Source organism: Buteo buteo, chromosome 16 (assembly GCF_964188355.1).
Source record: "Buteo buteo chromosome 16, bButBut1.hap1.1, whole genome shotgun sequence".
NCBI classification, from domain to species: domain Eukaryota; kingdom Metazoa; phylum Chordata; class Aves; order Accipitriformes; family Accipitridae; genus Buteo; species Buteo buteo.
The window spans coordinates 24,928,594-24,941,463 of NC_134186.1; the positions used below are offsets into that span (position 1 = coordinate 24,928,594).

The 12,870-nt window shown below is 37.0% G+C and overlaps 1 protein-coding gene across 1 annotated transcript in view; it reads right to left on the reverse strand.

The window, feature by feature from the left end:
• The window catches only part of ANO3 (anoctamin 3), a 148,405-nt gene that overhangs the window by 84,277 nt on the left and 51,258 nt on the right, over positions 1-12,870 (reverse strand). Inside the window, 2 exon segments of the mRNA XM_075048671.1 lie at positions 4,741-4,812; positions 5,808-6,020. Coding sequence (XP_074904772.1) covers positions 4,741-4,812; positions 5,808-6,020 — 285 coding nt within the window.

The following is a 12,870-nucleotide window of genomic DNA, read 5'->3' on the forward strand; positions in this document are numbered from 1 at the left end:
TGAGCACTGAAAGAAGTTTTTTCATGCAGTTATTACAGTTATGGCAAGAAAAAAGTCACTCTTAGAAAAGAGGAGTTATTACTGAAAGAAAGTAAAACAAATTCTGCAAATCATGTAAATTTCCTTCAGCTTAACTAGAGTACTTCAATTTCAGTTCAACAATAAAGAACTGCTAAATTCTCTTAATCTCAGTCAACTGATTTCTAAAGCACACTCAAAACTCCAAAAGATATGTAGTAGCCACCTCCTATAATGTTAACAGAGATTACTGAACAGGGTTTTTCAACTGTTCATGGAGATAAACTTCTAGTGCAAATAACCTTCATCAAAAGTGTTTACACTCAGATTTCTTTTAGAAAAGACAGACAGCCAAATTTGTGATCATTCAAAGGTAAGGTTCATTCCCTTTATGCATATGGTGGCCTTTAAGGAAAAAGAAAAGCATAATTTTAAAAATTTACCAGTTACTGTTTCTTTATACATGCATGTGCACACAGACATACCCCCACACCAGGGGAGCGGCTCCTCGATTAACTAACTCATTAGTTAATCTTAACTTGTCTGCAATTCTGTTATGTTTCTAGAACTTAAAAATATTTAGAGGAAAACAGATTGTTATTAATGTGACTCTCTGTATGTAGTTACTACATAGCTACTAGGAACTAACTATTCCCCACTCATTTTTTTCAGCTCCACCTAGAGCCAAAAGCTATTATTGGTAGCTGCAGTAAAGCCAGAAATTCAGTAATTGAAGTTAAAGCGATATCATTTAAATCCAGCTGGCACAATCAAAGTGATTACCGAGCATGCCTTTCAGAAGAAAAACAAAGCACAGTAAAAACAGAATGGAATGTAAATATACACTACATCTTTTAAGCAAGTATCCACAGACAGAAGACTTTGAAAAAAGTATAACGTTCAATTCCCTTTGAGAGAATGAATGTCAAATGTCTGAGTGTCATTGGTGTGACTTTCAAATGTATTAAAAAATGGATTACACTGGAATTATACTGTTACAGCAATGAGTTCAGGCTTTACCGTCCAGGTTCTTGTGTATCACAAATTTACATGTATCTACAAATACAAGTATTTTTCATTTTTTCTTGTATTTACCTGTTATAAAGTCCTGACACTCAATTCTAAAGAAGTACAAAAAAGTCTTTTCTTGTTTTCCTAAATCTATACCTTTCAGGTATTTGTGACTGTTGCACCAATATGAGAGAGTAATCCAGGTAAGTAACGTATCACAGGTATACTGTTCTTGTTACCTAAAATACCACACTGAGGCTCAGCCTGACTGTCTCTGTCATCTCATATAAGCATCTCTCCTGTGTTATATACCTAGGCAGTAAATACTTCTATTGCCTCGGTAAAAGCTGCTCTGAAGTCTTCATATTTCATACTAAACCAAAAACTTTAGGCACCTTTCAGGAAAAGTTTCAAGTATTACCTCAAGACAGTCTGTTACTTGATGTTACAAAAGTTGGTCTTTCCTGTACAATTCAGTAACTGGAACCTCAGTCTTCCGCTTCCCTGACACACAGCTTCAGCAGCAAGGTACTGGTTACTCGGCAGTGGTCTCCCTCATGGCAAGAAATCCTACCCTCTTCTAACCTTGTATAAACATTTCTGAAGGAGTCTTGACAAATTGGAATGTTCTCATCAAAAAGCTTATTCAGAAAATTCCCCCATGTGTGTGGTTATAGGATTTGACTAGCTACTTGCAGCTAAATGAGTCAACAAAAATAAATGTGTCTTGTTGTCGAGAATATATTCACTGTAATTAGTTTTTCACTAACTGTATTATGTTGGTCAGCAGGCATATTGGTCTCTTGGAGAAGTTCTTAGGTAAAAAGGCATTCTCTGAACAGTCAAAAAGCAGGAATCTTTCACTGATTTGATGAGTAAGAATCTTAAAGAAGCTGCAGTGGAGCCAGAGGGATTAATGTTCTTCAGTTAACTGGGAACCCACATCTTAGTTTTATCTCTTGTGAACTCAGGTCTCAACAAGTGACAAGGATCACTTAAACAGAACTTTATACTCTTCTATAATGCAAACATATAGGAAAAGAAAACACTTTTTCAAGTAAGTAGAAGCAATAACATGATTTTGCTCTGGACTGAACACCAAATTCTACAACCACGCTTTGAGAAATGCAAGGCGTAACGTTTTACTGAATGTCCAGATCCAAGCAATAGGTGATTTCCACCTAGGTAAGTTTGGAAACCCCTGCTCATCACCTTCACTGGGTGGACATTTCCATAAAGCTTTGGCTAAGCACTGAGCATTCCAGCACTTCTGAAACCTCATAGTTCATGCTATATGCTACAGAAGCTCAATGCCTATTACTTTGCTTGAATTTACTGATTCCTCAACCTAAAAACACTACTTACCCCCTAAAACTGACAGAGAAGAGAACAGAAATCCATAATGTCCTTGATCCCATTTGTCTGTGTTAGCAGTAACAAAGGTGTAATACATTGTCTTCTTACTTCATAAATCCATCAATGTCACTAACTAAACAAGTCCAACAGATTTATAGCCTCATCTATAGTCGACAGAAATAAAAAAGAAACTTTCCACCAAAGACTTTTATCTGATGCCTGTTAATCCCCTCCTCACGAGGAGATCGTTTGTCGATGGACAGAATTCTGGAAGGGGAGAAAGCCATTTGGCCTATTTTATGTACAGTTCCATGATGTTGTCTAATTAAAAATTCACCACATTCACTTAAGTCAACATTCTTCCATGTTCCCAGGAGAGCAGTTTGAAAAGGTTCACTAAGAAGATGATATCCATTAATCAGCCTATTTTGCAAACTCCATCAAAGTGCCAGAGTACTGACTAAAGCATGCAGCAGTCCTGCATTGTCTTCACCTATTTGGCAATCAAATGGGGGGGGGAAGACTATTGCTAATTGAACTTTCACCCCACCCCACCCCCGATTCAGGATAAAATAAAAAATTTTAGCCTTGGAGACAAATTCTTACCCACATAAATACGATCCTTAAGCACAAACAAACCGTATTTTGAAGGCCTACAGAAAGGCCATTTTTTTAAATGCACCTTTAACTGTTCCTGATTTCTCTTCATGAACCTAACTGATAATGCTGATTTTTATCTAAAGCAATTCTTACTACTGACTTCTGGGATTTATTTAAAAATACTGTTTCCTTTCTTGCTTGTAGCTGAACATCCTAATCGGTTACACTTCTGTAAATACAGAATAACTTCACGGATTTCAGTGATCTAATTTGGGATTGACTCATTTAACACAGGCAAATTAATGAATCAAGTTAGCAAAGGGCTACCATTTAAATATTTTTTCTGCCTCTTCAAAGAGCAGAGGAGAAATATCCACACCAAAGTTTAATACAATTTTGAGCTGATGAGACTCAATCTATCTTTTCCTCAATCGCTGAGCCCTCCACGTTACTTTTCAGGTTAAAACTAGGTGATGTGAATGAAAAACAGTCCATCACTTACTATGAGAAAGAATTACTGCTGTCATACATAAATATGCAGTAATATCAGCACGTGTATGTGTAAGCAATTAGTAAAAAATAGAGCAGCCTATAAAAACAAATTGAAGCAAATTATAACAGTGAAATCATCTAGTACCTGTGCTTGCCTACCCAATGAAACCAATTACACCAAAATAGTGCAGTAGCTTCAACTGCAACCTCAGTGAGACACATTATTTTTCTTGTACAATCTTCACACCACATTTTTGGTCTGTGCCATTATTCTGGAACATTTTGATTTTGTTTTGGAGGAAGTATCAATTTCACTCACATTTCCAGTAGCTACCTCTTTAGGAGACCTTGAAGAGACTCTTATCTATCATATATTTTGGGCATCAAGAAAAATCAATGCTAAAACATGTGAGAAGTGAGCAGAAATAGCTTTCTGAAAGCAGATCTCTTTCCTTCAGCATGAAGATACAATTTCTACATTGATGCTACATTGACCGCGAGCAAAAAGATCTTTCACAGTAGCTGTGCAAGGTGCAGCAGTATCTGTGTATACTTCAGATGGGTAACACACAGCCAGGGAATTTCAAAATTAATTAATTTTGGAACTTGCAAATTACTACTCGTGTGTGTATATACAGACTCATTTTGCAGTTGCAAGGATGGGATTATTCTAAGAGTAACTCCTTTCCTACTTTCTTTGACTTAATTAAAGTATCAAAATGGCATTAATGCAGGCATATTTGATGCCCAAATCATAGCTATTTTTCTGCATTACCCCCCCTAATTTTAACACTTTTTATACATGAATATCTAAAGCAAATATACGTGACTATCTAAAGCAAAAAAACCAACATAACTGCAGCCATGACAATACTAAATAACATGGCTATACAGGAATAATAATAACTGAATAATAATAATAATAATAATAATAATAATAACAACAACAACAACAACTATTTCAAAGCAGTTTCAAACACATGCTTCCAAGTGATTGTATTATGAAGGATTGTTATGAGAAAAGGTTACACTGGATGTATGAAAAAAATACTTCTCTGTCTTTAGCCCCTATTTACCGTTAGTCTAAAAGGAGAGAAAGTATCAGGAAATTTATGACAGCACATATTTCTTTACCCACATTTAGTCTCCTCTTTCAAAAAAACTAGCAGTTCAGGGTAAGTATGGCCTTTCCACACCTAAATATTGCAAGTGTAATTAAAGAATCATTAATTTATTATTATTTCAGTTCAGACACAAACTTACCTAAAAATGGATCACTGTATTCTGTATTAGACAGCTTAAGCAAGTTGTTTTCCAAAGTCTCCATCACTTTAGCTGGAATAAATGTAATATTCATATCAGCATTCACATGTATTTTTTAAGTAAAAGAAACACTTTCCAAAGCTGTCAGTGACTCAAATGAAAAAACTTTATGCTGAAATTTTGAAGAGCACTTTCCATTGGTGGAAAAAAGAACAAGATCACTTTACTGAAGACTTTCACTCTATTCCTGAGATAAGTTTAACTTGGTGAAATAACTTACTAGAGTAATAATTAGTGCCTATGAACATTAAGGAAGGACTTATCAAAATTTAGTAGCAGAAGCCAGCAGAGTTAATTTGTTCTATAAAGGTTCACACACAGTTGGCAATAGTGTATGGCAATAGTTGGCAACAGGTGACATACACAGCAACTGGGATCTCCAACTAGACTAGTGTCTCTATTAAGGCATATTTATCTGTTAAAATAGAAATCCTAAAATAAAAGTAGTTCCTTTTTCCAACACAAGCTAAAATTCATAGGGATTTTCTCCCTTTTCTCTCATTCTCTCCATACCACTCTTCTCCACACCACTCTTCCCTGATTCTGCTATTCATGAATGAATGCATCTGCTCCTACATGTTCATACTTAAAGACATTTCTTGCCAAAAGCCTAGTATTTTTTTAAATCTCTCTCTCCTAGGATGGACTACAGAAACCTTCATGCTCTTCGCCAGCATACAGGAGCACTTTCTTGTCTTGTTTTCAGTGAGAAGGAAATAATCTTGTAATTCAGAAAAATAAAATAAAAATTAGTTTAAGCGTCACTTCAAACATTATAGATATTGATTCAAGGACTCGGTACCATGGCTCTTCTAGCTGTTTTGTCCAAAACCATCTCTCCAACAAACCGTAGATATCTAAACAAATCAAAGCTTATCAGATGCCCCTATAATTTAATGAAAGATGCTAAAAAATTATATCTAAAACACCACAAAACTTCAAATTATGTTTCCATAGATCCCCTCCATTCCCAGTGTTGGAACAAGCCTGAAAGAAAAACCTCCTACCTCGTTCTGACACTACATCCACTGTAGCTGTAGATGTCCCTGCACTTAGAGGCTGAGGTCGGGGCTGTGGCTGTACACGATTTGGCTGCAGAAATGACGAATGCTTGCTCAGGCTCTGAGGATGTGTTTGGCTCTGGGCTAGGCATGGCATAGATCTTCTAGAGGGTTTCAGTGGATGCTCTTTCACTGTCTCACTCTTGCTTGTATTCATGCCTGAAAAAGCCAAAAAAGAAAGAAGAAAAAAAAAAAAGAACATAAGTTCTGCCATATTAGGCAATGACAAAGACAGACGGCTAATTATGAAAGCTCAAGGTGATTCATCCACTTAATAAGCAACTCTCCAACTAAACAAAAATGTTTAAAAAATTCAAAGTTCAAAGAAGAATACAGAGTAGGGAACGAAATCCAGGAGTTCTCCACCTATCCTTCCATCAACATCCCATAATTCAAATTCACAATATTCTAAATCTGATGATTCTGTGGTACATATGTCATACAGTCATTCAGAAGCAAATGACAGGACCTAGCATCATCCACATTATGATTGCTAAACAACATTTTAATTCAGTGGTAGAAATGAATAAAACCCCTCAAACAAGCAAACAAACAAAAAAAATCGAATACAAGCAAAAGATGTTTACAAGCTTCCTGAAGGATTCATGAACACCTTCTCCTTTGAAATGCAGCTGTTTGCAAGTTCTGATGAATCTATTAGCTGTTTCTAGTTTTTCTTCTGGGACACACGCCAGTGTTGGGTTTTCATATGTGTTGCTTGGCTTTAGGTTCAGGTACCTACATCCAGGCATGCCCCAGTCAACTGTGTGGTATCAGTGAAAATGTTTGAAAAATCGGATTGTTAATTTAAACAAAAAATGTGATTTGGGGATCCCTGTTTTCAATGTGTCATTTTAAAAATGATGCAAAAATCATTCCCTGTTCTGAGTTTCTCCCATCTTAACATTACAAGTCTGTATTTCCAAATTATCTCTCATAGATCTTTTATAATTAGCATGGTCTCTATTATATCACCTTGTCGGTGACAGAACAAACTTAATGTAATAACTGCTTGTATTGCCTGTACACAAACAACAGACTGGCTACATGTCCTAAACTTACACATACAGTATCAGGCATTTAGAACATTATCTGTCATTTGAATGTATGGAACTTATTTTTAACTCTCTGAATCTTGAAACAAAGATTCCCTTTATGTTAACTGTGATCCTCATTAACACTAAATTGTAATAATGTAATGATAATTTCTAAAATTTCTACTGTTTCTAAAAAATCACCGGGAAACACTAAATAATCAAAGTGCATTTGTCTAGGAAAGTACAACTGATGATGTAATAGTGACAAGAAATAAGGGGAAAAAAGAACTGATTTTCTGTCCCAGTGCAGAATTGTTCATCAATGCACACCAAATAATTATCAACTTTGTTGACATTATCACCCTTATCGCTTAAGATTTAGAAAGTGCGACAGTGTGCCATGAGAACATTATTCTTTCCTTTTTACCCCCAGCACTATGAAAGTGTTCTCATTAATATTACTTTAATTACACTAAGCTACAAAACTGTAGGCCTGAAAATTTAATGGCACTCAAATCCACACACTCACTTAATACAAGGTATTTCATAAAAGAACAGGAATATAAAATGAGACCCCCATGTAAACCTGCAGAAATTCATGAATATTGAAAATGTTATTGTGAAATGAACAAGTGATGAAAACAAGCAGATTTTGTTTTGTTACCATTCTACTATCCATCCCTGCTGGATCAAAGGCTAATGAAAAGTAGCCTAGTATTTATTTTTCCCTATGGCAGACAAGTTTCTTCCTTGGAAAACATCACTTGTATATATAAAACCACATTTATTTTGAGTATTCCCACTGTTCTCACATATGCCTTCTAATGCAAAAACATAATAAGGCTATCAGCTACACAGGTCTTCAGTCCCCAATTCCAATTAAGAAATATCAATACATCTAAGCTTGACCGTAAATAACTCCACATTTTAATAAGATTAAAATTAATATCAAAAGTCAGATTTTTCTTAGAAAAAATGATGGGTTTACTCCTGTGTTTTGCTGTTGCTGACCTTCAGACTCTGTTAACTGTTTCTTATTACTACATTAACACACAATACAACTTCTCTATTTCTATATTTGAAAAGGAACCAAACCCCGTAAAATTGGCTTTATGAAATTTTTTTCACTGAAATTAAAAACTCTGACTGTGAAAAATTACTTAGCAGTTATAATACTGAATCTATTTTATGACATTCTTGCTAAAAAATTTAGTATAAGACTTTTAAACAATTAAATCACCTGACCTGCTACACTGGTTAACAAGTCAGTTTTCAAGGAGGTATGGACTATTTTAGCACATTTTGTTTGTATGACTGGCTGTCTCTGAGTGTGATAATTATTTACAATCAAAAAAAATACAGCTATCCCTTCAAGACGATAATTTTACCAACATTTATCCCATTTAACTCCCATTTTATATTTCTTCCCAGAATTTCAGGAATTTGTCAGAAAACCAAAATTTGAATCTGTCAATATTTGCAAAAACAAGGCCATATACAGCTAACATTATCCATAAACATGCTCATTATTCCACTTCAGTAATTACAATTAGATATATTTCTAAATGTTCATGTTTGGCAGATCATAAATAAGTATTTAATAACGATTATAGAACGACAATATGAATTTACGACTGTGACTGCAATAAGTATGCATCATACTGTATTCTGGTACTTGGCACAAAGGGTGCTTACAGGCACTACAAAAACTTAAAGTAAATCTACTCCTGAAAGGCTCTTGTACACTATAAAGTGTGAATTTAGTTTAAAAAAAAAAAAAAAAAAAGCAGCCAAAATACAGAAGCTGAGTATTTCATTCTGTAAAATATTTACACTTTCCTTTCAAAGCTACAAAATTCATTTCCCCTTCACCATTATGGAATTATATTAATGCTCTTAATCCTTTTACCTATTAGGTAACCTTTGTGAAAAAACACTGTAGTAGCACATGGTGGCAAAACCCTCCACATTTCAAAGTCAGCTAGAACAAAATAGTTGGGCAATGATTCGGAAAAAGCCCCATTCTTACAGTTGTTTCTGAGATACAAGGAAATTAAGTAGCTTTCCTCCGTTTACATGGAAGAGAAACTCAATATTATACACCTTCTGAGTCGATCTAGGGCCTTGATGCACAGCACCCTTGTAAAAATTGAGTAATTCAACACTGAGCAAAATCTAAGTCTATTAAAGAGCGAGTCTACTGTATTCGGCTCCATGATGGACAGGCTTTGTTTCTCCTGCTTTTGCTTACAGTCACACTGTACCCCAGGCACCGGCAGGTCAGGCAGAAAGAGCATGCTGGAGCACGGAGCCGTCCCACGAGGCAGTTAATTAATGGAGCGTGCCTGAAAGCTGGGGAGCAAGAGAGCCACATCACAGCAGGGGACACGCAGTTTGTGCAGACTAGGAACCACGGTGTAAAGCTGGGAGCAAGCAGCCAGGCCACAGGTAGAGCAGAGGGAACTCACGAAGGACAAGAGACAGCTCTGCAAGTCGGTCTTTGCCACTGGGCAATTGCTTGTTGCAACTTAAAAATAAAATTACAAAAAAGCAAACATATTTGTACCTATTTGCCAAGGTCTCATACTACCCTAATTCAGTAGCTACTTGCATGATTCATAGGAATTCTTAATTTTTCATGAAGCTTTAAACTGTTCACAGAATTAGAAATGCATTTTCAAAGACAAATGCGTTGTACATTGGGGTGGGTTGACCCCGGCCACCAGCTAAGCATCACAGCAGCCGCGTGCTGACCCTCCACAGCGGGATGGAGAGAGAATGGGAAGAGCAAGAGTGAGAAAAACTCACTGGCTGAGGTAAAGATAGTTTAATAAGTGAAGGAAAGAAGGGGGAAAAAACCCCAACCCCAAAAAATAACGATGCAGTGGCAATCACCCACCACTTCCCACGAGCAGACTAACGCCCAGCCAGTCTCTGAGCAATGACAACCTCCCTGCCCCTCCGATTTTATTGCTGAGTGCGATGCTCTATGGCATGGGATATCCTTCTGGTCAGCTGGGGTCGGCTGTCCCAGCTGTGTCCCCCCCCAGCCTCTTGCCCACCCCCAGCCTGCTCGCAGTGGAGCAGAGCGGGGAAAAAAGAGAAGGCTGTGATGCTGCGCAAGCGCTGCTCAGCAATAACCAAAACACTGGGGTGTTAGCAACACTTTTAGTCGCAGATCCAAAAACCAGCACCGTACGGGCTGCTATGAAGAAAACTATCTCCATCCCGGCCAGACCCTGTAGATACATTCAGAAGTTAATGCCAGAAATTTTTGCTACTCTCTTGGTTAAATGCCTCAGGTTGTTCCACCAAGAACAATCCAACATGACCTCTGAGAGACTGCTGCCTTTCCTGTCAAAGTGAACTATGTGGAAACACACCGCAGAAGAAAAAAAAAATAGTCCCCAAAGTATCTGGGAAATCTTTATGAACAAGGATATTCACATAAATGAAGAGATATACATTAATATTGAACTCTAGCAGAAATGTAAGGTGGAGGAAAAAAAAAACCCCACAAAATATCTATGGTTTCGATGCCAAGGAAAATTAAATACATGGAGTTTGCTATGAAGAGTGCTAAAGCCTCCTGTCTGTACAGGATCAGCAGATCTTCTGTGATTGCTGTACACACTGTCAAAGATCCTCAGAAGATTAGCATAGAGAGTCTGGTTTTCTACACTATTTCTCTGCTTGACAGCACAATTTACTCTGCAGCATGTTCTTACAAATCTTAGTCTCGTAGTGATATATATTAACTCTCTCTGACTGTGCTAGAAACAAACAAGTAATCTAAACATTTCTGCTGCTTGGAGAGCCACAAACTTCCAAGGAATTTTCCCCATCAAAATCTGTGCCACTCGAAGAAGAACGTCACACTCAGCAAGGCTCTCTCTTATCTAAATCTCAACATAAGAGTCCACAAAGAAGGTCCTTTGATTAGCAGGATACTCCCCATATTTAACTATAATAGCTAAAGTTGAAAAGGGCCTTTCATTTAAAAACTTCCCCAAGCTCCCAGAACATGCTTTACACTTCAGTGTAAGTGTTGCTCTATCAAGAAATGCAGAACTTCATTAGTCCAACGAGGACAGTTCTTCCAGATCTGCAACACAGCGTGATTGTTCTTCATCAGACAGATTAAGTATTAATTTAATAGGAGGTTAAGGTAGATTGAGGTAAGCTGCTGCCGCCTCAGAAGGTGCAATAGGTCTTTAAATAGGTATGAGCAGAAAGGACTCTGCTTCTCAATGATTCCGAAATGGATACTCTGTGCCAGCAGAGCAGGCAGTGGCACTGGGCTATAGCACCCACAATGCTACATCATGGCTGCTACACTACTTGCAAGGTTTCCAAGAAGTATTCTTTGTAGCTCTTCCTGAATGGACGTGTTTATGAGACCAAAGTCTACAGTAGTTAGACATAGCAATGGGTAATATAGACTAATATGTAAAATGATGTATTTTGCAATTGTTCTGGATGGCTTTAATGATCAATTTCTTAAGCAGTGATACACTGTCAGTAATTATGGACCCTACAGCATAATTATTACTGTTGACAAAAAAGATTGTTTCTTGCATCTGTATTGGAGTCACTGCGTGTAGCAAGATGAATCACTTTATTACCACAGAAATTTACGGTAATGTGAATAACACACACTGTCATTCAATTTTAACAACAATTTAAGTGATACATACAAAAAAAGAGTATAATTCTTTCATGAGCTACTGCCTCAATTTAAAAGAAAATTACTCCCTTTTGCTCTCTCTCACTGTATATTTCTCTGTGTCATTTCAAACAGATTCCTTAATACCATGCTGCTCCTGCTTGGAAAGAGTGAGTCACAGCAAAGTAACCTCAGAGCACATTTGCTGTTATGCTAGTAGTATGATCTACCCTCATGATTCAAATTTAACAAGTTAATTCATTCTCTGCTAGTGTGTCAAGAGTCCAGTTCTGTGATATGCTAGTTTTGGTGGCATTTGCAGTTCCATGCCAATGCTTACCCAGCTCTGGCACGCAAACAGCTTGTGGTTGACATCATCAACTGGGTCACTAAATTGTTTACTGAAATTATTTTTATTCCTTCCTCTCTTCTCCATAGGGGTGTTTTCTAGAATCTGTACTTTTCCAACTAGAACTTTGCTACACAGACCTTGCTTGTTCAGGGATATTTGGATCTGCAATAAAAGACATACATACACTTAGCAAAAAAAGAATAAACTTGTTTTTCTACTTGAACTGCATTTATTGGCTCTTTCCCTACAAAATATTCCTCTGGCACTTAGCATGAGTGTGGAAATGAGTATGCCATAAGTATAGAAATTTCTCACATTGGAGAAAAAGGTGGTTAAAGTTTATGGTTTAATCAGATCCTGCCTTTTATTTTAGCACTTCTGCCTCGGAAAGTGTTCCTTCCGAGAGGAAGATGGGGATTCCTGTTATGTAGGCAAATCCCTACATGGCTCAAAGCCAGAACAGCCAGCTGTACTACACCATCTCACAGGTTCCTGGCAGAGCAGGCAGGAAAGATGGAGCTACAGTATGATGAGCTTTTCTTATCATTAAATCAGTATGCACAATTTAATGCATGCTTAACATTATGCCAATCTAGAAAGACTCTAAATGAAGCCAGCTCTTAGATGCCTCCAGGTTTTGGCCATTAGAAACATAAAGGGAAAATTCTCCTATGCCTCGTTCTGTGAAATACAGGTACAGTTTTTAATTTCTTTATTATTAAGAGAAAAAAAAGCCTTTCATTTGCTCCTAATTTTAGATGAGGAAAAGTATGCATTGTTAACCCAATGCTGGAAGCACCCTTAGCAAGGCTGGACCAGTGCTAATTTCAAAAAGAACAGCCCAGTAACTACTGCCCATTTAATCCAGCACAAGCCTTAGCATGAAACAGGAGTAGCTACTATACAAGTTAGATCAATAGCATCAGCTTTATAGAGTTATGCTATATAATCATG